We start from the raw sequence: 25,695 nt of genomic DNA, 5'->3' as shown, positions 1-25,695 counted from the left end.
GACAAAAGATCTCAGTTCAATAAAAACTAAACAAAAAGTGGCTAACAACCTCACAACGGACGAACTAACAGCTCTATCCAAGATCAAGAAGAACCAAAATATAGTAATCCGGGAAGCGGATAAAGGTGGTGGCATTGTCATTCAGGACAGAGACTGCTACCTAAAAGAAGCATACAATATACTATCGGACACCAAATACTACACGATATTAAAGAAAAACCCAATCCAGGACTACCTCTCCTCATACAAAAATCTTATAAAAAAAAGCCTCCGAGGAAGGAATCCTTAATAAACAAGAAAAAGGTTTCCTCACTGTAAATAATCCGGTCATTGCGACCTTTTACCATCTCCCTAAAATACATAAGGATGAGACTAATCCTCCGGGACGCCCCATTATATCGGGGATAGGTTCCTTAACAAGTCATCTTTCACACTATGTGGACCTCTTTCTACAGGATCTAGTGAAAAACCTACCCTCCTATTTGAGAGACTCCAGTACACTCATATTGGAACTACAGAATCTCAAATTGGAATCAGAATTTCATTTTCTCACATTGGATGTTTCAGCCCTGTATTCTAATATTTCACATGAACTGGGAGTACAAGCAATGGAGTGGTACTTACACAACCAAACAAAAATGGATAGCAGACAAATCAAATTCATTACGGAGGGGATCAAATTTGTCTTAGAACATAACATCTTCGAATTCCAGAGCCAAATCTTCAAACAAATCTGCGGCACGGCCATGGGGACACGGGCTGCCCCTAGCTACACCAACCTGTTTATGGGGCGATTCGAAAGCCAACATATATATGCATCACCATTTTGGTCCAAAATTCTATTGTATAGAAGATATATAGATGACCTGTTTATAATTTGGAATGGGAGTGAAACCGAAGTCCAAACCTTTGTAAACCATATCAACAATAACAATTGGGGCCTCAAATTCACATCTACCTTCGATTCCAATCAAATTATCTTCTTAGACCTGGAAATCAGGAAGAACAGTACCAAATTGTCACTAAAACACATTTCAGGAAAGTAGATGGAAACAGTTACCTCAACTATAACAGTGCCCATTACAACAAATGGCTGAGAAATATACCTTTCAGCCAATCCGCAGAATAAGGAGAAATTGTTCAACCCTTACTGACTACAAAATTCAGGCTAAAGTGATCTTCAAGAGGTTCCTCACGAAAGGATACCCAAAAACACTCATACAAAATGCTTATACAAAAAATCTACACACCAGTCAAAAGGAATGTCTTCTCCCAAAAAAAACAGAAAAACTAAGCTCTCACAATTCTAAGACTACAAAAAATAACTTTATCACCACCTTTGACAAGGGCAACCAGGCTATCAGAAACCTATTACAAAAAAACTGGAAGATCCTGAGAGATGATCCACATTTGGCCAAAGACTTGCCAATTACTCCTAAGATTACATTTAGAAAAGCTAGAAGCTTAAAGAACATAATCGGCCCAAGTAAACTAAGGAACTCAAAAAAACCTGAAGTGACACAAGGGAGAACACCGCCGAAAGGAGCATATAAATGCCACCATAAAAAATGCCTGTGCTGCTCTTCCATCACAGACAAAAAGACTTTCTTTCATTCCAATATTACCAGAGAACAATTCAAAATCAAACATAGAATGACATGCAATTCTAACTATATAATATATTTAATAACCTGCAACTGTGGGCTACAGTATGTGGGACGTACCACACAATCCCTGAGGATGCGACTGAACGGGCACCGATGCAAGACTTTTTACTTCAAAGTTTATCTAGACATCTAACCACCATACATAACAAAGATTTTAGCTGTATTACGATCAATCCCATTGAACACATCCCGGAGGATACCCCAGATAGAACAACTATACTTAACAAAAAAGAATCTTATTGGATCTACAGGCTACACACATTAACCCCTGCAGGTTTAAATGAAGCTATAGAGACCTTCGAAAATTGAGATATACGGCCACCACACTCCAAGAGAACTAGCAGACCCAACTACCCCCATCATAATGTAAGAGGCCACACCGACTGAAAATATAGTGAACACTATGCTCCTCACTTGGTCCTTTTTGACACAACGAACGGAAATCTTTTTGTCCCAGACCGGCTTCCGTAGAATCTTGCTTCAAGCGTCCGAACACAAGGAACTTTAACTAAAACGTCCGGTTACCATGACCACAAGTAGCCCACAGAGGTACACCCTCCCCCTCAGCGATGAGTAGAGAATCCACACTTGAGTCCCCCAGGTCCCAACCAAACATAAGCCCCAACAATACACCTTCCCACTGGATCCAGGGTAAACCCCTTATTATTCTTTTTCAAAATTGTTGTTTTTTTTTTCTTTTTCTTCTTTATTAACATGCTATTTTTAACCCGTTATTTTAACCAACCTATCTGTATCTATATGAAGTATGCGGGATTATTACTGTGATATTGTTGTGTTTTTGTGTTATTATTGTGTCATTGTGTTATTATCCAAATATTTATTGTTTTAACCTGTAAAAAACACAGGGCTGCCACTGATGGACAGCAGCATCTTCCTATCCCACTATCTCACCTATGACGTACCTCCCCTTTTTGAGAATGAGGCTCCCAGCCTCTGTGTATATAATATAGCCATGAACGTTACCTTTTATCTTGTTTGCCAAACCTGACGAAGGCACTGGTCCAAGCGCCGAAACACGTAGTTCATTTGCAATAAAGATTCTTACCAAAGTGAAGTTGCGCCACACTGTGGATCTTCTCTGTCTTGCTTACCTACAAGCATCTCCACACCGCGGGATTCTACTTATGGACCTTCAATCCTCGTGGCTCTACCGGCAGCACTCCACATACTTGACTACATGCTAGGCTAAAAGGTAGCCGCAAGGTGAGCAGCTTTCATTAGCATTTTTTAAATACCTTTTTTAATCAAACCTACACTTGAGTCGATGCGCCCTGGTCTTTTCCCTTCTACTCCTGATTCATAGAATCGGTCCAGACCCTCTCCTTATACCTATGTTATGATGTTCTCACTCAAATTCTTATGAAGCGCAGAGGGTTCTGTTATTATGCGGCTAATACAATGGTGCACATCTAAATGTGACTTATTAGCTTGGTTTATTGATATATAGTTATTTATTTGGGTGACCATTGTGTAAGGAACATACAATGATAGATCTGTGTGAATTTTCTGCAGTTCCCTTTGCTGCATATTATGGTAAATATACACATGTAGGGTCTGTATGATCTCCTCACATCTTACTGTTTTAGGAAAGTATGTTTTCTTTTTATAAGTATCTGGATTTGTACATATTTTAGAGGAAATTTTGAATGTTAATTGCCAAATGCATCGCCTGGTTGTCTGCTTTCAAAATTCTATAGGTTTTATGGCGCCTTTACCTTTTTATTCTGTTTTATTGCTATATTTTGCAGGTTGTGACTGTCTAAAAATTTCTATCTGAAAAGCAGATCTCTAGTTATTACAGTGTTAATGGTATTATGTGGATTTATTTATGTGAACATATCAATATGGGACATTTGTGAACTCTACACATGTCCATCTATTACATTTAGGAGATGTGCAGGTAAATATTTTATGTTTGGAACAAATTTTTTGCCATCAGTCAAATTTTAAGTACTTTTTATAAAATGTTTCAGTTTGAATCAAAATTGCGCCTATGTCTATAAACTCTTTGATGCAATTTTGAAAATGGGGAAAGTATCTGCTTCCAGAAAATATCGGTCCCTCTCCCCAATGGGCCTCACAGTCTGATCAACCTACTAGTCATTTTATGGAGTGTGGGAGGAAACCGGAGGACCCGGAGGAAACCCACGCAGACACAGAGAGAACATACAAAATCTTTGCAGATGTTGACCAGCGCTGCAAGGCTGTAATGCTAACCACTGAGCCACCATGCTGCCCATCATTCTTCCTATGATCTATCTCCTGTAAAATTCTCCAAAATGACAATATGTTTTATCATAATAAAGGAAGCCTCTTGCTGATTGTGACTGGTCATAAAATAGTTTTATTTTGGGGCCCCACTTTTAGTTTTGCCCAGGGCCCCACTTTGTCTAGAACCGGCCCTGGCGGTACGCTGTATGCATTTTACACTACATGGCGGTACCCTGTATCTATTTTATACTACATGGCGGCACGCTGTATCTATTTTACACTACATGGCGCTACACTGTATCTATTTCATACTACATGACGGTACACTGTATGCTTATTTTACTACATGGCGGCACGCTGTATGCGTTTACACTACATGGCAGTACGTTTTGTCTATTTTATACTACATGGTGGCACGCTGCATGCATTTTATACTACATGGCGGCACTCTGTATGCTTTTTATACTACACTGCGGCACGCTGTATGCATTTTATACTACATTGCGGTACGCTGTATCTATTTAATACTACATGGCGGCACGCTGTATGCATATTATACTACATGGTGGCCGCTTTATGCATTTCATACTACATGGTGGCGTGCTGTATCTATTTTCTATGCTGTATCTGATATATTACATATATGGGGGGGTCAAGCAGCAGAAAGGCTTGGTTCACCCCTGTGTATATGTATAAATGTATATAGTGTGCATAAATGTGTGAATGAGTGTGTAAATATATTTATTTGTGGAAGAGTGTATAAATCTGTATGTATGAGCATAGAATTGTATGTGTGTATATAAGTATTTGAATGTGTGTATGAGTAATATATGTAAATATATATATAAATGTCTGATGGTAATGTGTCAGAGTACAAATATGTATATTTTTTACGGGGAAAGGGGCCCCATGTGAAAGTCTGCTTTGGGTCCTGCCTTCCCTTAACATGCTTGTAGCCGCCAGATCCAAGGCCTTTACAAGACAACATGGAAACATTTATAGGGGATTTTCTTAACACAAGAACATTTTTTATTAACATCCAATTGAAGAAATATATGTAAATATAATGTTTTTTTTTATTCCCGGTGGGTATAGATGAGCACCAAACAAAACATTTGTCAACACTGAAACATTATTTTAAAACATTTTCTAAAATTCTTGATACAGAGATCTGAATATAAAACAAAAAAAAAAGAATTTGTAACTATATCCTAATTATGCGAGTTTCATTCTAAATATAACTTCCAAACTTAGTGTTCGTGGTTGTTCCCAAAACAGCAAATTAAAGAATGAACAAAAACTACATTCCCTTTCTAGCACTCAGTATACACATGATAGTCTATAGAGAAAGACACTTTAGTGCAGAATCAGGCAGTTCTGTAAAGCTGTGACAAAGCTGTATATGAAAAGTTTGTTCTACTGACATTTCTCTGAATTATTAGCAAAAAGCATCACACCATCAGACCGTGTATTTTATTCATGTTTCTCTCTGTCTCTAACCTATAAGCAATTATTTTTTGAACATGTGAGTGTGTCTAATAATCTATATGGGCAATTCTAAGCCTCTGTTCGCATCAGTGTTAAAAATAATGATCAATCTGCAAAGTTAAGCTTCTTGCTTTGTTAATTTTTAAAATCTTTTTATATAATGTGCAGAATAGACTATTATTTTATTAACTGGTTCACGCCTGCGGGTCGCGCTGCATGGAGAGGGCTCACGGGCTGAGCCCTCTCCATAGCCGGTAAGTCTTTGCTGCATATTGCTAGCACCGATCGCGGGTGTTATCACAGCGATGGCTGCTGGCAAAGCTGCCGGGAGCCTCAAAAAGATAGCGGCGCATGGGCGCCGCCATCTTGCCTGGGATCGTCGCTCCCCGTGACGTCATCGGGGAGCGGCGATCCGTCTCCATGGTAGCCTCGGGTTTTCCGGAGACCCGAGGCAATTTCGTTTTAACCCCTTCATTACAATGTGCTGATTGCACATTGTAATGAATGAGGAGGAAAATCCCCATATACTGCCATACTGTAGTATGGCAGTATATGATAGGATCGATCAGACAACCTAGGGTTAAAGTACCCTAGGGAGTCTGAAAAATAGTAAAAATAAAAATAAAAAAAAAGTTTAAAAAAACAAATTTATAATAAAAAAAAGCTAAAAATTCAAATCACCCCCTTTTCCCTAGAACGGACATAAATATAAATAAACAGTAAAAATCATAAACACATTAGGTATCGACGAGTCCGAAAATGCCCGATCTATCAAAATATATTAACGGTTTTTCAATGCATTTAACCCAGTAACGGAAAATAGCGCCCAATGTCGAAAATGGCACTTTTTTGCCATTTATATAAAAAAAATAAAAAAATATAAAAAAATCTATAAAAATGGATCAAAAGGCCGTACAGTCCTAAAAATTATATAATTGAAATTATATTATCAAATTTCGCAAAAAATGACACCACCCACAGCTCCGTAAACCAAAGTATAAAAAAGTTATTAGCGCCAGAAGTTGGCAAAATCAAAAAAATTATTTTTGTACAGGTTTTAATTTTTGTAAATGTATGAAAACATTATAAAACCTATACAAATTTGGTATAACCTTAATCGTACCAACCCAAAGAATAAAGTAGACATGTCATTTGGGGCGCTCAGTGAAAGACGTAATATCCAAGCCCACAAGAAAATGGCGCAAATGCGTTGTTTCACCATTTTCACTGCATTTGGAATTTTTTTCCTGCTTCCGAGTACATGGCATGGAATATTTAATACCATCACTATGAAGTGTCATTTGTTACGCAGAAAACAAGCCATCACACAGCTCTTTACGTGTAAAAATAAAAAAGTTATAGATTTTTGAAGGTGGGGGTGAAAAATGGACATAAAAAAACAAGAAAGGGCCCGGTCCTTAACCGGTTAAACAGGGTCAGGAAGCGCATGTTTGTCCCTTTGGGGAGATGCCTTTGCATAGAGACAGTTTTCTATATCCTGGAAATCGCATTTGAATATTCTGTTAATGAAACAGAGTAAATTTATTTCCCATTTTGCTCCTTAACTGCAGCGTAAATTGTAATCCAGACCTAGGTTCCAAGTTTGCTAGTGGTCATCTGAAGCAGGGAACAAGCCAAGGCACGGAGGTTTTTCTAGGAGAGCTAACTATTGCTACTGTGCACTGCTAGGGGTCAACCTAAACTCTCTGCTGCAAGCTATATAGAATGGTGCCCCCTCTTAGTTCTCAATGTAGGGTCTCACGCCCATGCTGACACTGGATGAGAAACATTATTTTTAAGTGTCTGGTCCTCTTTTCTGTAACTGCGCCCCTGATGCTGCCCCCGAAAAAGAATTTGGTTTCCATCCCTTCCACCAGAAAAAGTGCCTCTCTATGTTGGTAATTGTAGATAATACCCATTACTTGGCACTGTTTCTGGAAAGCAGAGAGCCTTTTTTTTCTTTCAGACATGACATTTTTCATTAAAAACTGATTATTATTCAATCTTGTCTTTATTAACTTTACTCTTTTAGAATTTTTTTTTTTTTAGTACATGAGTATTTTCTATTTTTGTGACAGTGATAATTTCTTTTCGAAGAATGCAGCCATGTTTCCTGTCACTGTGATCATACACCTAGTCTGCAGCAACATCTTTTTGTGTATTTTTCTCCTATTACAAAAACAATCAGTCTGAGACAATAGAGAGAAGTCAGAAGCGGTTTACTACCACTATGGAGACCCAACCTTTGTACTGCTATGTAGACCAAAGCTTCTAGACCCAGAGGTCACATGATCACTGGGTGTTAAAGAGCTAAGCAGAGATGCAAGTACAGTAAAGAATCCCTATGCAAATTCAACAAAAAAGCCTAGTCATTAAAGCCTTTTAAGGAGCAAAGATAATATTTTAACTGACTACAGCACAAAATATTTTTAATAAAATGGAACCACACATCAATCTCCTCAACTAGTAAGGAGGATTTTATATTTTAATCACAGAATCTCTGATTTCAGTTAACAAAATGTGTATTTTGTAACAATGTGCAAAACAAAATGCATTAAAACAAATAAAAATCACCTTAAACTTGCAATATTTGGAAGCACAGTACCTGACACATCCAGATGCTCCAAGTTTGGGCATAATGATACCACGTCAAACACAGCCTCATTAGAGATGTTATAACAATTGGAAACTTCAAGTCTCCTCAGCTCTGGGCAGCACTGAGCAATAGTGTAGAGCCCTCTATCGGTGAGCCGCCTGCAGCCACTTACAATTACTGTCTCCAACATGAGACAGACGTTGGGGGTATCCTGACAGAGTCTACGTGTCAACACTTTTAAAGCTCTGTCCACGCTTAATGTTTCACCAGTCAGTCGAATAGTTCTCCATAACCGAGGGTCCCAAGCTAGGTTATACCAGCTCCTGCAAACTCGAGCGCAGCGACAAAGTTGGTTTGTGGGTAGATATGAGAAAATCTGGATTATACATTGATCTGGCAATCTATCAATGTTTGCTTGCTCCTTCTGATGTTTTGAGGCAAGACGTATCAGTGGATGAGTAAGACGTGTGGGAGGTGGCGAATGGACTATAGCAACAGTCTCTCCTGTAATAGAAGATGAAGAAGTAGATGACCCTCTCCCATTTTGGAAACTATGCAAGTTTTGAGGGCATATTAGTGCAGGACTTGGTGTGCTAAGCGTCCGCATGCTCAGGTCCGAATCTGAAAGAGAAAGAACAAATCATATTTAAATTTTCATTTGACAGGTAAACAGGGTATACAGTATAGTCAAAATGCAGGGTTTGAAAAAGGAGTGGAATCCTTTGTAGTAACATCTAGAAAACCAGAGGTCTAGGTGCTCACTTCTAGAGACTGGTAAAGATAGACTGTGAAGAAGCCACAGCGCTTGTCTGAACACTGTGTTCTCCTATAACAGCTAATCGTTGTTGGTACATGGTTTCAGACTCCCACCAACCTGATATGAATCACCATTAAAACATGGAATTCCCCTTTAACTGATGCAAAAGACGTAAAAGGTGTCTACTGTCAGAAGACATTCCACCAGCCCACTAGGGAATAGGAAAGACTAGAATAACGACAGGCAATAAACAGGTAGTAAACTTGTACATGACCTCAATAGACTGTAACTGACGTTTTCAGTACCTTCATCTACTGTAAAACAATAAAACAAGAAAATAAACCATTTTTCCTCTAAATTGTTAAACAAATCTTGAGCAATCCCTAACAGTGCTTCTCTTGTCAAACTGACAGTGAAGAGGTGAATGGTGGTGCCAGCTGTTTTATGATCTCTGTGACAGCTATTGACATTTAACTGGAGAGTCTTCTCCATGAGTGGAACTAGAGAGATAACATGAACATTATGTAGCAAAGACTCTAAAGCCATCACGTTGTTTGCTTTCCAATAATTCTGCTCCTGGGTGGCCTGCTTCCAGTTCAGAGGTTGCTGAATTACTGCTACAGCCAGGCACATCTGCACTAATTCACATGTGACTGGCTTGGGGCAGTAAGGCTACATTCTCATCTCATTTTTTCATACAGCAGACGGACACGTTTTTCAACCATGATGCACTTTCTTAGTCTAGGACAGTGTAGCATGGTGTGCTGTTTCTTGATTTAGTAAAAGTGTATGCAGAGCGTACATGTTTCTTTTAGTGCAGCGCCTATCCTACCGAGCTAAGAGCTGAAAAGAAATATGATATGATCGTCTTCTACCACATCTAAGAGGGTAGGGATGGTATTGCACTGCACATTTATTGTAAGAATGTCTACTGTTCATCTTTGAATAATACCATGAATGAAAAGTTTAGTAACTAAAAGGTGGTTTATGTAAATTAAGGGCTGAGAATGGGAAGAATTCCCCAAAACTAAGGGCCCTGGCAAATACAAATGAGTGTAAAATCCCAGAAGCCATTTAAGGTAAAAAGTTACATTTTACGACTTGACTGATTTACAAGTCCATGAATGCTTGAAACCGCAGTTTTCCATAAACCGATGATGCCAGACAAATAGATTGTCAACAGCAGACATGCTGCAAATATCAGAGTTTATCAGAGTAATCTCAGTACACTACGCTGTAGAACACAGCCTTGGATGATAAATGTAACATAGCTGGAAGGAAACACCAGTTACATTCTTAGTCATTTCTATTAAAATTGTAAAATAATAAACTGTATGTTTTCCAAAATTCTATTGTTTATTAACTGTTCATTTTAATTTACATCTGGTATCAATTAGAATAGGACAAGACAATAGCCTTGTAAAAACCAAAAGATAGATTATAATCATTCTTATTAATTCATCCCAGTGATATCTAATTACCAGTCCTGTGGACGGCTTTTTCCTATGGTGACATAGGTAATGAAGCATGATTGCTTAGAACCCCCTATATTCATTGAATTGCTTATCTGCTTCTAAAACTCTTATAGGGTTTTAGTGGAAGGTCTCACAATTTGTAGGATTGGCAATGGGAATGGCTTAGAACAAAGTCTACAAGCTGAATAATAATATGACATTCACACATTTATTTATTTTTAATGAGTTTATTTTTTATTCAACCAGAGGAAACTACCTCCATGGCTGAGCTGAAAACATGACTAACCATCACACAGCTCCATCTCTCATGCTTGTGTAGACGTACAGTAATAAGCACTACCTGTGTATTGCATCATTCTAATAGTTTGGCCCGTTCCACACTTGCGAGTGTGATGCGATGAACTCGCATCACATTCGCAACGCATGCTGCCGGGAACGCACGGTCCGGACCGGGAGTGAACTGACATGCTGAGCGTTCACTGCAGCGTTCGGGTCATGCGTTCCCGGCAGCATGCGTTGCGAGTGTGATGCGAGTTCATCGCATCACACTCGCAAGTGTGGAACGGGCCTAAGTGATCTAGAATGATGATGACGCAGCACACTGCAGCCTGTTTTGTGGTATAAAAGAATCTTCTGTGGCAACCCTGCAACCTTCCTATATACAAGAGCTTGTCAATTAATTAGAATATCATTAAAAGGTTAATTTTTTTTTCAGTATTTCAATTCAAAAAGTAAAACTCATATTATATAGTTATTACAAACAGAGTAACCTTTTTTAAGTGTCTATTTAGTTTTATATTGATGATTATCTCAATGATTATCCGGGCAGTGCTCGGGTTACGTACAAGATCCAAAGGTTTGTTCTTATGTTGAATTTGTATGTAAGTTGAAACTGTATATTTTATAATTGTAGTTCTAGACAATTTTTTTTTTTGCCCCAGTGACAATTGTTTTTTCAAAATTTTTTGCTGTAATGGGACCAAAGATTATCAATAAAGCTTCATTACAGACACCTTACAGCTGATCATTGCAGCCTGGGACTAAAGTAAACCATTTAGAGAGCTTCACCAGAGATCACAGGGGGCAGAGGGGTCCGTCTTTAACTAGGGGGTCGTCTGTAAGTCGTCTATAAAGGTAGATCGGGTGGTAGGTGGATGTAAGGGACGTGAGGATAGCCCTTTTTAGAGCTAATCCTCACATCCCCGCTAACTTTTAATAAACTTTATTCCCTTAATATGTAAATTCACTTATGCAGCTACTGGGGCGTGGAGTAGCCAGGCACGAGGCTACACGGCGCGGCTACTCCACGCCCCAGTAGCCACGTTACTCCTCCTACCCTATGTGTTCGGTGCGCAGCTCCTCGTAGCTGCACGCCCTTGCCTGACATGCTGGCATTCTGCCCGCTGCAGGTCCGTGGCTGAGCAGCCACAGCTCTGAGGCCGGAGCTACTGCGCATGCGCAGAACTCCGGCTTGTCGGATGCTGCGCACCGCACACACAGGGAAGAAGGGGTAACGTGGCTACTGGGGCGTGGAGTAGCCGCGCCGTGTAGCCTCGTGCCCGGCTACTCCACGCCCCAGTAGCCGCATAAGTAAATTTACATATTAAGGAAATAAAGTTTATTAAAAGTTAGCGGGGATGTGAGGATTAGCTCTAAAAAGGGCTATCCTCACGTCCCTTACATCCACCTACCACCCGATCTACCTTTATAGACGACTTACAGACGACCCCCTAGTTAAAGACGGACCCCTCTGCCCCCTGTGATCTCTGGTGAAGCTCTCTAAATGGTTTACTTTAGTCCCAGGCTGCAATGATCAGTTAGTGGGGACGTGATGATTAGCTCTAAAAAGAGGTATCCTCATGTCCCTTACATCCACTTACCACCCGATCTACCTTTATAGGTAGAATCGTGGTGGTAGGTTCCCTTTAAGTAGGGGACCCCCTGTATTTGTGTAGTTAAGGCACCTTTGTATTGTTTTATTACCACTGTACCCTCTGCGTGGGGATTCATGGCATATTGTACCCTCTGCAATCTTTCTCTCATCTGTCAACTTTTTAAATGAAAAACCTTTACAACTAAAATGCTTAGGGAGCCATTGCAGGGGTTTGGGGTTAATTATTCTAGTTTTCTAAGACTATGATTTTTTGGGTTTTCCTTGGCTGTAGGCCATAATCATCAACAGTAACATACACTCACCGGCCACTTTATTAGGTACACCATGCTAGTAATGGGTTGGACCCCCTTTTGCCTTCAGAACTGCCTCAATTCTTCGTGGCATAGATTCAACAAGGTGCTGGAAGCATTCCTCAGAGATTTTGGTCCATATTGACATGGTGGCATCACACAGTTGCCGCAGATTTGTCGGCTGCACATCCATGATGCGAATCTCCCGTTCCACCACATCCCAAAGATGCTCTATTGGATTGAGATCTGGTGACTGTGGAGGCCATTTGAGTACAGTGAACTCATTGTCATGTTCAAGAAACCAGTCTGAGATGATTCCAGCTTTATGACATGGCGCATTATCCTGCTGAATGTAGCCATAAGATGTTGGGTACATTGTGGTCATAAAGGGATGGACATGGTCAGCAACAATACTCAGGTAGGCTGTGGCGTTGCAACGATGCTCAATTGGTACCAAGGGGCCCAAAGAGTGCCAAGAAAATATTCCCCACACCATGACACCACCAGCCTGAACCGTTGATACAAGGCAGGATGGATCCATGCTTTCATGTTGTTGACGCCAAATTCTGACCCTACCATCCGAATGTCGCAGCAGAAATCGAGACTCATCAGACCAGGCAACATTTTTCCAATCTTCTACTGTCCAATTTCGATGAGCTTGTGCAAATTGTAGCCTCAGTTTCCTGTTCTTAGCTGAAAGGAGTGGCACCCGGTGTGGTCTTCTGCTGCTGTAGCCCATCTGCCTCAAAGTTCGAAGTACTGTGCGTTCAGAGATGCTCTTCTGCCTACCTTGGTTGTAACGGATGGCGATTTGAGTCACTGTTGCCTTTCTATCAGCTCGAACCAGTCTGCCCATTCTCCTCTGACCTCTGGCATCAACAAGGCATTTCCGCCCACAGAACTGCCGCTCACTGGATGGTTTTTTCTTTTTCGGACCATTCTCCGCGTTCAAAGGCACTCAAATCACCTTTCTTCCCCATACTGATGCTCGGTTTGAACTGCAGGAGATTGTCTTGACCATGTCTACATGCCTAAATGCACTGAGTTGCCGCCATGTGATTGGCTGATTAGAAATTAAGTGTTAACGAGCAGTTGGACAGGTGTACCTAATAAAGTGGCCGTTGAGTGTAAATAAACACTTGAAAAAGTCCTCTCTGTTTGTAATGACTCTATATAATATAGTTTCACTTTTTGAATTGAATTACTAAAAAGAAACATTTTAGGTGATATTCTTATTTCTTATTTATTGAAAAGCACTTAAGTCTGAATGTCTTTGACATTAAAGGAAATCACCCACTCTAAAAACACAAAAAAACCTAGAAATACTCACGTCCACTCTTCTTCATCTTGATCCCAGCGCTGTCCGTCGCTAGTCTTGACACGTTGGGATCACAAGATGTCCGGCCCTCTGGTGTGCCAATTATGCACGCCCTCGCTGGGAGCATGACCTCCCTCTCCCAGAATAACCCTAGGTTTTGTGATCTGTCATTGTACTCTAGATGACAACTTATTCCTAAGTCACATAGACTATAAGCTCTTGATAGTCATCTACATCCTTAATGTTTTATAATATATATCCAATGATCTGTAAAGCTCTGCAGAATATAATGGTGCTATATACATAAAGATTTATTATTATCATTATTACTGGAATTCCCTTTCAGTCCTTAGACTGCATTAGTATAGAATTGTTTCCCTTTTATTTTCTAGACTAGAATAACCACTTGATCAGTGTTTCATTCTGTTGGGTAGGAACATCCTCGGAAATGCATTTGCTCACAAGACTGCACAAAAAACAAATTCATGAGCTCATTGTTTTCAAAATTGTGTAAATCATGTAAAGTAATGTTTTTTCACAAACATATTTGGCTCCAGCAAGGATTTGATAAAAAGATGCCTGATAAATGTTAACATGAGCCTGCCACATCCAGAGTAGTTTTCATGATCTATTGTAAACATGTGTACGGAAGGATCTGAATCATATATTAAAGAACTGGTTGACATAGTAATATCCTTTTTAACAGGGGAGTAACTTTAGGGGGTACTGAGGGTGCAACCTGGCCCAAGAGGCCTAGGGGGCCCGCAGAGTGTCATTTTCCCATCTGAGAAGTCTAATACTATAAACCATACATTATAGTCAGGAGCCTGGCACAGACTGCTTTGGGGCCAAGCAGCTTCAAGTTACGCCATACTTCTTACTATTATTTTCTATTACACACCACAATAGCCAATCTAGCTATTATTAGGGCTGAAAAAACGTCAAGAGTGAAAATTACTTATGGAGAAGCTAAAAATCTATTCCATTCCAGGGAAGGTACAGGAGGTATTTTATAAGAAAGGGGGATAAAATATTGGAATATGCACGATTCAGTGAAGTAGCTATGGGAATTGTGTAGAGTGAACTACAGTATGTAACAATGTTATACAGTTTATGACTCTCCCCTGTACACAGGGGTCTCTCCTCAACTCCTCAAACTAGATCCCCACCCGACTCCTTTAGATTTGGGTTAAGAAACATTCCCTGATGATGAAGGAGTCTGACATTTGTCTCAGCAGAATTAAAGCGCATGTCTGATCCAGTTTAGTTATCACGATTCTTACAAGGAGCACCTACCATACTGCTTGTGAATAAGGTGCTAGTGGAAACACAGAGATCACTGAATACTATTGTGCGGATAACAAATCAGAAACATCTGCTAAGAGCATCTCTGTGAAGAGGCAGAGCAGAACACTATCCTCACCTAGTTGGACGCTCAGAAATCATACTGGTTTTATAGCCTGTCAGCGTCTTTCCTGTCGGCACTGAGATTACTTCACTTTGTAATTTTAAGAAGGAATTTGAAAAAAAGATTTTGAGTAATATTCACAGTATAATGCACAGTAGGTCTCACACTTTCTCTAACAGCATATTAAAACTTGAAATACATTTTCAACATATTGATATTGATTACCTACTGGACAATTGGAACCTCATTACCCAGTTCAGCTAAATATAGCTGCCTCCAGCCATGGAGTCATAGCAAACAGAGGATCCAGAGGTACAGCTTCAGTCTCCGCAAAGTGGACGCTCAATGAGCCCTAAAAATGTGACCCATACAAATATGTAATATCATGAGCTAACTACCAGAGTAGCTAGCATAGCTAATACTGCACTGTACTGTGACATCACTGCATGCATTATCCAAGTACTGTGACATCACTGGGGCTTATTTACTAAGGGTCTACGGACCGCACTTTTGTTGGATATTCCGACGATTTTGAGCTTGGCGCACCTGGGAGAGGTATTTAAAAGGGGATTGTGTCGCACGCGATCGGATTTTGGCGCAATGGCGCCGTCTTTCATGAGATAGAAATGGGGGGGGGGCATTGGACGATCCGACGGACTCGGACTAAGCGGGGGATTTAACATTTAAATTGTGTCGTAAGACATGCACTTACTTACACTGGAAAGAAGAAGATGAACTCCGGTGGACCTGAGCAGGGAAGTGACCCATGCAGGTAATCGGGCGCACGGTCTAAGTGGATTACGGCAGAGGTCATTATCGTTGGACATTCCGGATTGGGGCTCGCGCCAGGAAAGGATAAGTAAACGTGCCCCACTGTGTGTAGTATCCCTGTACTGTGACATCAGTTTGTGCATTATGCCTGTACTGTGACATCACTGTTTGTATTATCCCTGTACAGTGACATCACTGTGTGTATTATCCCTGTACAATTTAACATGCTTTGTGCAGCGCTGCGTAATCTGTGTGCGCTATATAAATAAAGAGTTATTATTATTATTATTATTATTACTGTGACACCACTGTGTGTATTATCCACATACAGCATAGCTCCCAACCGTCCCGATTTTGCCGGGAAAGTCCCGTTTTTCTTACCTCTGCCCCGCGTCACGGGCAGCTATGAGATTGTCACGGATTTTCCCCCCAGGTCCCGCTGTGTCCCGGCGCTGTGTCCCCATAGTAAATACTTTGAAAGCCTGAACTCACAGTACAGAATGGCTTCTACAGACATCGGGCAGGGAATCCTTTTCAGAGAAGTGTCGGGCTTAGCTGAGAGCGGGGACCACGTCATCAGCTTCAGATCAGCATCTGTCCATATATGGTCACTGCATCTCCTAGGGTTCCCCAGAGCAGACATCGGGCAGGGAATCCTTTTCAGAGAAGTGGCGGGCTTAGCGGAGAGCAGGGACCACGTCATCAGCTTCAGATCAGCATCTGTCCATATATGGTCACTGCATCTCCTAGGGTTCCCCAGAGCAGACATCGGGCAGGGAATCCTTTTTAGAGAAGTGTCAGGCTTAGTGGAGAGAGCAGGGACCACGTCATCAGGTCAGATGTCCATATATGGTCTCCAGGGCTTCCCCAGACACAAGCTCTTTATTTAATTAAATTAAATAAAGTTTTGCCCAGGCTGAGATTCGAACCTGGGACCCTCTGCACTGCAGACAGGAGCCTTAACTAACTGAGCTATAAGCCCAGTGATACAGAGCTGAGGATTTCTGGTAACTAAGAAGTGTTATCTGCCACTGTTACACTGTGACACAGACTTACTGCCCTGATATATAGAGAGGGATCTTCTCAGAGATTATTTATGTTAATTATTGAAACTATTATTATTATTATAAATATTATTTTTATTATTATGGAGACGATTATTAAAAATAGTAAAAATAATAATAATCATCTCAATAATAATAATAATTATCTCAATAATAATAATAATAATAATAATAATCTCAATAATTACAATAATCTCTGAGAAGATCCCTCCCTATATACCAAAGCATTAAATCTGTGTCACAGTGTAACAGTAGTCATAGTTCTTAGTTACCAAAATTCTACACCTTGTTAATCACTGAGAATTTGGGGCGTGGCCAGGGAGTGATTGGGGGTGTGGCTTAGGGGGATCGCCGCGGCACACTATGCGCGCCGCCATTTTGTCCCTCTTTCCCTTTCACAAATGTTGGGAGGTATGCATACAGTGATATCACTGTATGTATTATTCCTGTTCAGTGACACCACTGTGTGTATTATCCCTGTACTGTGACACCACTGTGTGTATTATCCCTGTACACTGCCATCACTCTGTGTATTATTCATGTACAGTGACATCACTGTATGTATTATTCCTTTACAGTGTCACCACTGTGTATATTATCTCTGTACTGGGACACCACTGTGTGTATTATATCTCAGCTGGGACAAAACTGGGACAAAACTGCACTCAGACATTTGGGGCCACAATATATATATATTTTTTTAGCTTATTCATATTAAAATTGGATGAAGGGTTTAGGGGTCCTTGGCATGTGCTACCTTATTTTTAAAGGGACCAAAAGCTAATGGATAATTAATTCAAATGTTGTTTCATGGGCAGTTGTTGGAAATTCCTTCACTATGTCATTCTCAATAAAGGATATAAAAGGCAAAAAAAAAATCTGAGAAATTGCTATAATATGAGGAGTTGCAAAATCTACAGTTTTTAAACGCAAAATACAGTGTTTCTCCATACATCAACTTGCCTCTCCTATATACAAAAAAACAGTCCTTCATTACAGTAGTTTTGATAAAAATAAGAAACAACAGGTTACTCATGGATTCCACTTCTTCTAATGCGCGTCAATGTCCACCACAAGGCTAAATGTGTAACCAGGCAGCTGGTCCTCTGGAAACAAAGTATATCCAACTATCGTTCCTCCATCATGCCCCTGCTAAAGCCATTCTGACTGGCGAAACTCGAGTCGTGCAGAGAAACTTTTTATGCATTACCTCAAGACTAGCAGGAAGATTGTTTTTTTATTGTTAAAGGCCTTTTTTTATTCATTGTGAACATAACAAATAAATACCTACTGTGAACCTTAACCCTTACCTGCACCTAGACGTCACTGTAGGAAGTATTCTATCACGAACGGAGCTGGCACCAGAAGTAGTGGCTGTCAGCTGTATATTACAGCTGACACTGCGCTCTAACAACTGCGAGTTTACACTGCTTTACAATGTATAAGTATTGTAGTGCAGTGGACTTGAACCAGCGATCAGAGATGAAAAAAATACATTTAAAACATTAAAATAAATTAAAAATAAATAAAATAAAAGCCCCCAAAATTTCACTTTCCCATAGAAACACTTAATAAAGTATAAAAATACACAAATACACAACCCCGCCACCCCCCACCCCCACACATTGACGCGTCCGCAACAGTCTGTATATCATTACTGGACCTGGTAAGTTCCAGGAAAAAAAACAAAAAATGGTAAAAAAATAGATCATTTTTAATTAATTCGATTAACAAAAATGCTCTAAAAAGGGATTTTAAAAAGTTACACACTCTAAAATAAGACCTCCAAAAAAAGTTATGCATCTGCAAAAATGGTGCTGCTTAAAAGAACTTTCTCCATATTAAACTTTATTGAGTAAAATTTAATAATATACCGTATATACTGGAGTATAAGCCGACCCGAGTATAAGCTGAGAACCCTAATTTTACCACCAAAAACTGGGAAAACCTATTGACTCGAGTATAAACCGAGGGTGGGAAATGCATTGATCACAGACCCCCCCCAGTATATAGCCAGCAAGCACCCAATAGTATATAGCCAGCCTGCCCCCAGTAGTATATAGTCAGCCTGCCCCCAGTAGTATATAGCCAGCCTGCCCCCAGTAGTATACAGCCAGCCTGCCCCCCAGTAGTATACAGCCAGCCTGCCCCCAGTAGTATACAGCCAGCCTGCCCCCTGTAGTATACAGCCAGCCCTGCCTGCCCCTGTAGTATACAGCCAGCCCAGCCTGCTCCCAGAACAGGTGCGCTCACCACCAGGTGCTCAATCCAGGAAAGAGTCTTCCACTTTCACAAGCAAATGCAAGTCCAAAAAAAAGGGAGTTTCATTGGCACTCACCAGCTCCGTTAAAAATAATTCAGCTTTATTCATCCAAGATGAGACAATACAAAGTGCAAGGATAAGGTGCAAAAACGAATAACAATCTTGCGCGTTTCAGACACTAAGGTCCTTCTGAAATGCGTAAGATTGTTATTCGTTTTTGCACCTTATCCTTGCACTTTGTATTGTCGCATCTTGGATTAATAAAGCTGAATTATTTTTAACGGAGCTGGTTAGTGCCAATCAAACTCCCTTTTTTTTGGACTTGCCCCCAGTAGTATACAGCCAGCCCAGCCAGCCCCCAGTATTATACAGCCAGCCCAGCCTGCCCCCAGTAGAACAGCCAGCCCCCAGTAGTATACAGCCAGCCCAGCCAGCCCCCAGTATTATACAGCCAGCCCAGCCTGCCCCCACTAGAACAGCCAGCCAGCCCCCAGTAGTATACAGCCAGCCCAGCCTGCCACCCAGCAGTATACAGTGAGCCCAGCAATAAAAATTTTTTAAAAAATAAACTTATATAGTCACCCTCCGGTGGCCCTGATGCATAGCGCTGCTCCCCCGATGTCAGCGCGGCTTCTCTTTTGTCTTCTGGGCCATCTTCTGTCTTCGGTAAAATCCTGCAGGGCTATGTTCTTCCCTGCCGGCAGGGGCCGCTGCTGACGTCATACTATGCGCCGTCTATGAAAAAACATGGTCGCGCCCTGCAGGATGTTACCGAGGACAGAAGAAGAGCCGCGCTGCGCAGTTGTTCTTTTTTTAAGTGCTGGGATGGCCGTATTGACTCGTGTATAAGCCGAGTTGAGGATTTTCAGCACATTTTTGTGGTGAAAAACTTGGCCTATACACAAGTATATACGGTACACAAAAACCCCTCATATTTGGTATCGTTGCGTCCATAACAATCCGTAACGCAGAATCATTACAGGACAAAAGTAAAAAAAAAAAGATCCTTTTTATTTAATACCCTCTGCATCTAAGGGAAGACCTTAAAGGCATAGACTGGGATAATGTTCTCAAAGACAAAAGCCCCCCCCAAAAATGGGACTTTTTCTCATATATTCGTAAAAAGTCCTGTGAGAAACACATACCTTATGGGAAAAAGCATAAAAGGAACAAGAAAAAGCCTATGTAGCTAACTAGTCTTGTAAGGAAAGCAATAACGAGAAAGATAAGGCGTTTAAGGTGCTAAAACGTGAAGGTAGCGATGAGGCATTACAGGATTATAGAGAGAAAAATAAATCCTGTAAAAAGCAGATAAAGGCCGCAAAAATAGAGACTGAGAGAAATATTGCCAGGGAGAGCAAAAATATTCCCAAATTATATAAATGATAAGAAACTAAAAACCGAGAGTGTGGGCCCCCTTAGAAATAACATAGGGGTCATGGTGGAAGGAGATGAGGAAAGGGCCAATCTACTGAATGTCACCTTCTCAACTGTCTTTACCCAGGAAAATCTCCTGTTGGAAGACACAATGAGGAATAATGTAAATTCTTTTTGGAATGTCAACAGTTTAACCCAGGAAGAGGTACAGTGCCGCCTCGGGTTCTGCATGAATTATGTACGGTGATAGACAGACCATTATTTTTAATATTTGAAGATTCACTGAGGACTGGTTATGTTCCACAGGACTGGCGCATAGCAAATGTGGTACCAATATACAAAAAAGAATCAAATAGCGATCCTGGAAACTACAGACCCGTGAGTCTAACTGCTGTGGTGGGGAAAATATTTGAGGGGTTTGTTAGAGATGCTATCCTGGAGTATCTCACTGTGCACAACCTTATAACCCAGCGTCAGCATGGGTTTATGAGAGATCGGTCCTGTAAGAGTAATCTGATTGGTTTCTACGAGGAGGTAAGTTCAAGACTGGATCTGGGAGACACTGTGGATGTGTATATCTGGACTTTTCAAAGGCATTTGACACCGTGCCACATAAAAGGTTAGTATATAAAATGAGACTGCTGGGAATAGGAGAAAATCTGTGTATTTGGGTAAGTAATTGGCTTAGTGATAGAAAACAGAGGGTGGTCTTTAATGGCACATTCTCAGATTGGGTTGATGTTACCAGTGGAGTGCCACAGGGGTCAGTATTGGGGCCACTTCTTTTTAATATTTTTATTAATGACCTTGTAGTGGGTTTACACAGTCAAGTTTCAATATTTGCAGATGATACTAAGCTGTGTAAAGTAATAAATACTGAGGTCGATAGTTAAGCATTACAGAGGGATTTGTGGAAGCTTGAGGAGTGGGCAGAGAAATGGTTGATGGGGTTTAATGTAGATAAATGTAAAGTTATGCACTTGGGCCATGGAAACAAAAAGTATAATTATGTTCTAAATGGTCAATTACTTGGTAAAACTGGAGCTGAAAAGGACTTGGGGGTATTGGTGGATGTTAAACTTAATTTTAGTGACCAGAGCCAGGCGGCTGCTGCTAAAGCAAATAAAATTATGGGATGTATCAAGAGAGGAATAGATTCTCATGATAGACATAGTTTTGCCCACATACAAATCACTGGTCAGACCACACATGGAATATTGTGTACAGTTTTGGGCACCAGTGTATAAAAAGAATATAGTAGAGCTGGAACGGGTGCAGAGGAGAGCAACCAGGATTATTAGGAGAATGGGGGAACTAGAATAGACTGAGAGATTACAAAATTTGGGATTATTCAGTTTAGAAAAAAGACGACTGAGGGGAGACCTCATTACAATGTACAAATACCTGAACGGACAGTACAAGGATCTCTCCAAAGATCTTTTTATACCTAGGCCTGTGATCAGGACAAGGGGGCATCCTCTGCGCCTAGAGGAGAGGTGATTCTATCATCACCATAGACAAAGGTTCTTTACTGTAAGAGCAGTGAGACTGTGGAACTCTCTGCCGCAGGAGATTGTTATGGCGGACTCTATGTACATGTTCAAGAGAGGCCTGGATGCCTTTCTGGAGTGAAAAAATATCACGGGTTATGGGGATAAAACATTTATTTAATTCTTAGAGGTTGGACTTGATGGACTTGCGTCTTTTTCCAGCCTTATATACTATAATACTATGAAAAAATGGTCTAAAAGGGTCCAAAATAACACCACTAAGAAGAACAACTCTACTCGCAAAAGACAAGCCCTTAACCAGATTTGTCAGACGAAAATAAAAAGGTATGCATTTGAAAAGACGGTGATGCTAAAATGAACAAGATTTTCTGCAAATTAGTTTTTATTGAGTAAATTGGGAATAAAATATCTAAATAAATTAGCCATCTCCATAATCGTTGCGACCCAAATAATAAAAATAATATATTATTTTTATGTTATGGTGAATGTACAAAAAAACAAAACAAAAAGATCTTACCAAAAATTTACTATTTTCATCCTCTCCACCAACAAAGAGAGAATAAATCAATTAGGTATAGATGCCCCAAAATTATGTACCAGAAAAGTGCATCTCATGTGGCAAAAAAATAAGCCCCTATAGGTCCACATTAAAAAAAGAAAAAAAATTGTAGCCTGCACAATGTAACAATACAAATCTGCTCTGAATGGCGCCTCCTTCCAATCAATGCCTGGCTGTGTGCCCATACAGGAATTTACCACCACATATGGGGTATCTAAGCACTCAGGAAAAATTGGGTATCAAACTTGGTGGAGCTTTTTGTAATTTAATCCATTGCGAATGTCTAATTTTCCGTCCAAAATGAGTGTATTGTTCAAAAATATTACAACATGTAGAACGCACCTCCACCTAAAGGGTTTTTATATATGTTGAGTGGTGTAGCTTTCATAATGGGGTAATTTACGAGTCTAGCTACTATTTAGGCCTCTAACAGTCAATTAAAAGTTGAACAGGTCCATCAAAATACAGGGTTTCAAAAGTAGAGAATTTAGAACTTTGAAATGATATAATTTTTAAACATTTTGGTGGACTCCATGAGTAACCTTTTGTTTCTTTTTTTTAATCAAAACTATTAAAATGAGGTACTGTTTTCTTTGTATATAGGGGAGGAGGAACAAGTCATTGAAGTGGAGGAACAAGTCATTGAAGTGAAGAAACACTGTATTTTGCTCTTAAAAGTTATCCGACTAATTGAAATCCTACACCTGTGTTCACACCACTACGAGCCTTTGTGCATTAGAAGTACCTTTTTGTTTAGTGTTCATAAAATCAACAGTTTGGATCATTCTGAGAAAGAAAGCAATGGTAAACTCATCATTGCATAAAGACCTCGAAGCCCATGGAAGACAACAGAGGTGGATGATTCCAGAATAATTTCCAAGTGAACAACACTTTCCAAACCCAACATAAAGAGCAGACTGCATGAAAGTATCTACTTAGGGTTCACTGCATGGTGCAAGACGCTCATAAGCCTCAACAATAAAAAAAAGCTAGATTTGACTTATAAAAACATTATTTGAAAAGTTGAAACTAAGATCAACCTCTAACAGGATTATGGAAAGAAAAAAGTATGGCGAAGGTGTGGTACAGCTCAACATACCACCATCATCTGTAAAACATGGCGGAGGTAGTGTGATGACTTGGGCATACATGGCTGTCAGTAGCACTTGGTCACTAGTGTTTCTTAGACAGAAGCAGCCAGACTCAAATGTGCTCAATCCAGCCAAACTGATTGGTTGGCGTTTCATAATACAGATGGACAATGCACCAAAACATAAACTCAAAGCAACACAGGAGTTTATTAAACTAGTGCATAGCGGATATTCTTGCAGTGTGTTGTGACTGTGGCCATATTTAAATGACTATATCTCCTGAACCCTGGCACCTAGATACACAATAAAAAAAGGAGTATTAAAAACCCTGACAGGAGCTCCCAATGATTCCAATACGGCTGTTGTTCAAAATTCCTTCAAAGATCTTCAATTATATTCTACCGATGAGGAAAGTTTGGCAACAAGATGTAGGTCACTATTCAGAACGTCCTTAAGGTGCAGTTTTCTCCTTAAACTCACTCAACAGTGTGGTAGCAAAAACTAAAAGAGAAAGTAGGCACCAAATCGCATAGTACGTTCTTAAAACCTTGGATTTTATTCTTAAAAGTTATACTCACAAGAGTATGTTTAAAATGCGCATAAAACAGTATACAAAACGGGACGCCAGCTCCACTCGCTCGCCCGACCCTGGGTTTTGCCGTTCTCAGCTTCTTCCGGGGCGTGTGCTGACGTCCAATATCAGTCCCGTATTTAAATACTTAATGACCATAGTGCATATTACACAAACTTACATGTGAACAGTACATACATGCATAAAAAAATGTCCCGATAACATATTATGTATCATATTAAACAGGATTCCCTCTCTTTTAATATGATATATAGATTGTAAATAAATTAAATTTTTATATAAAGCTTTCTATTTCTGAAACTCAGTGCATAATATGACACCAGATTTGTGTTTCTCGGTGCCGGGGTTCAGCAGATATAGGTCTTTGAAAAGTGCCCCCCTAAAGCTTGTCAGCTAAATGTCATAAATCATAAGGAGCATCAGAAAAGACTTAGCTTACAGTATGCAGAATTGCAAAAGTACATGCACCTTCTGCATTTGTAGCTGAACTTGGGGAAAGGGTGATGAAATGATTCTGTATATATTTTGGTAACAGTTTTTTCAGTTTTACTACTTGATGGAAAAAAAACTTTGATGGAAAAATTACAAAAAAAAGCTTATTTGTAGTCGTTTATCGGCTAAACATATAAAGAAAAAATATGTAATTAAACCCTTAATGACTGCCCTGTCGGGAATCTACGTCAGTCATTAACCCCTTAAGGAAGCAGGTTTTTTTCGCTCTTTCTCCACCTTCAAATATCCATAACCTTTTCATTTTTCCGTATACAGAGCTGCGTTAGGGCTTATTTTGTGCCCCTGTGTACAGCTGGCCAGTCTCCTGCCCAGCATATAAAAAAAATGAACAATGAACTCACCTTTCCGAGGCTCCCCCGATGCTCCAATGATGTAGTCCGGCTGGCAGTGACAGCTCCGTGACCGGTGGCGTCGCACAGACTGTGACGTCAACCACTTGCCGACATCATATTCTGTGTGCAGCCGGAGCACACGGAGATATCACCGCTGGCCAGGCTACATCAGCAGAGCTTTGGGGAGACGTTGGAAAGGTGAGTTCATTGTTTATTTTTTTAGGCCGGCCCCACTAGCCCCACTAGCCCCACACCGGCCCCAAGTCAGTTGGCCCACCGGGATCTCCCCCAGTGGGTTCACTGACCAGTCCGCCCCTGCCTACTATAATAAGATATCTACCCAAAAGTTATAAAGCAAGAGCATATTAGTGATAAAGGCAACAAACACACAAGGGAAGTCTAACATGTGTTATCCTTAGCTTCAAAGTACAAGTAATAAATATTTATTTATATGGCACCATCATATTCCAAAGCACTTTACATATTATGGGACACAT

The 25,695-nt window shown here is 40.3% G+C and overlaps 1 protein-coding gene across 8 annotated transcripts in view; it reads right to left on the bottom strand.

Moving 5' to 3' along the window:
* FBXL7 (F-box and leucine rich repeat protein 7) overlaps window positions 1-25,695 on the bottom strand; it is a 160,623-nt gene that overhangs the window by 12,798 nt on the left and 122,130 nt on the right. For all 8 annotated transcript variants that reach the window (XM_072152774.1, XM_072152775.1, XM_072152771.1 and 5 more), the window contains one exon: window positions 7,993-8,604. In XM_072152774.1, the coding sequence (XP_072008875.1) occupies window positions 7,993-8,590 (598 nt within the window). In that variant the 5' untranslated portion in view covers window positions 8,591-8,604. The remainder of the gene's footprint in view (window positions 1-7,992; window positions 8,605-25,695) is intronic.

This window comes from Engystomops pustulosus, chromosome 5, assembly GCF_040894005.1.
Source record: "Engystomops pustulosus chromosome 5, aEngPut4.maternal, whole genome shotgun sequence".
Classification (NCBI taxonomy): domain Eukaryota; kingdom Metazoa; phylum Chordata; class Amphibia; order Anura; family Leptodactylidae; genus Engystomops; species Engystomops pustulosus.
This window is presented reverse-complemented; position numbering and strand designations above follow the sequence as displayed.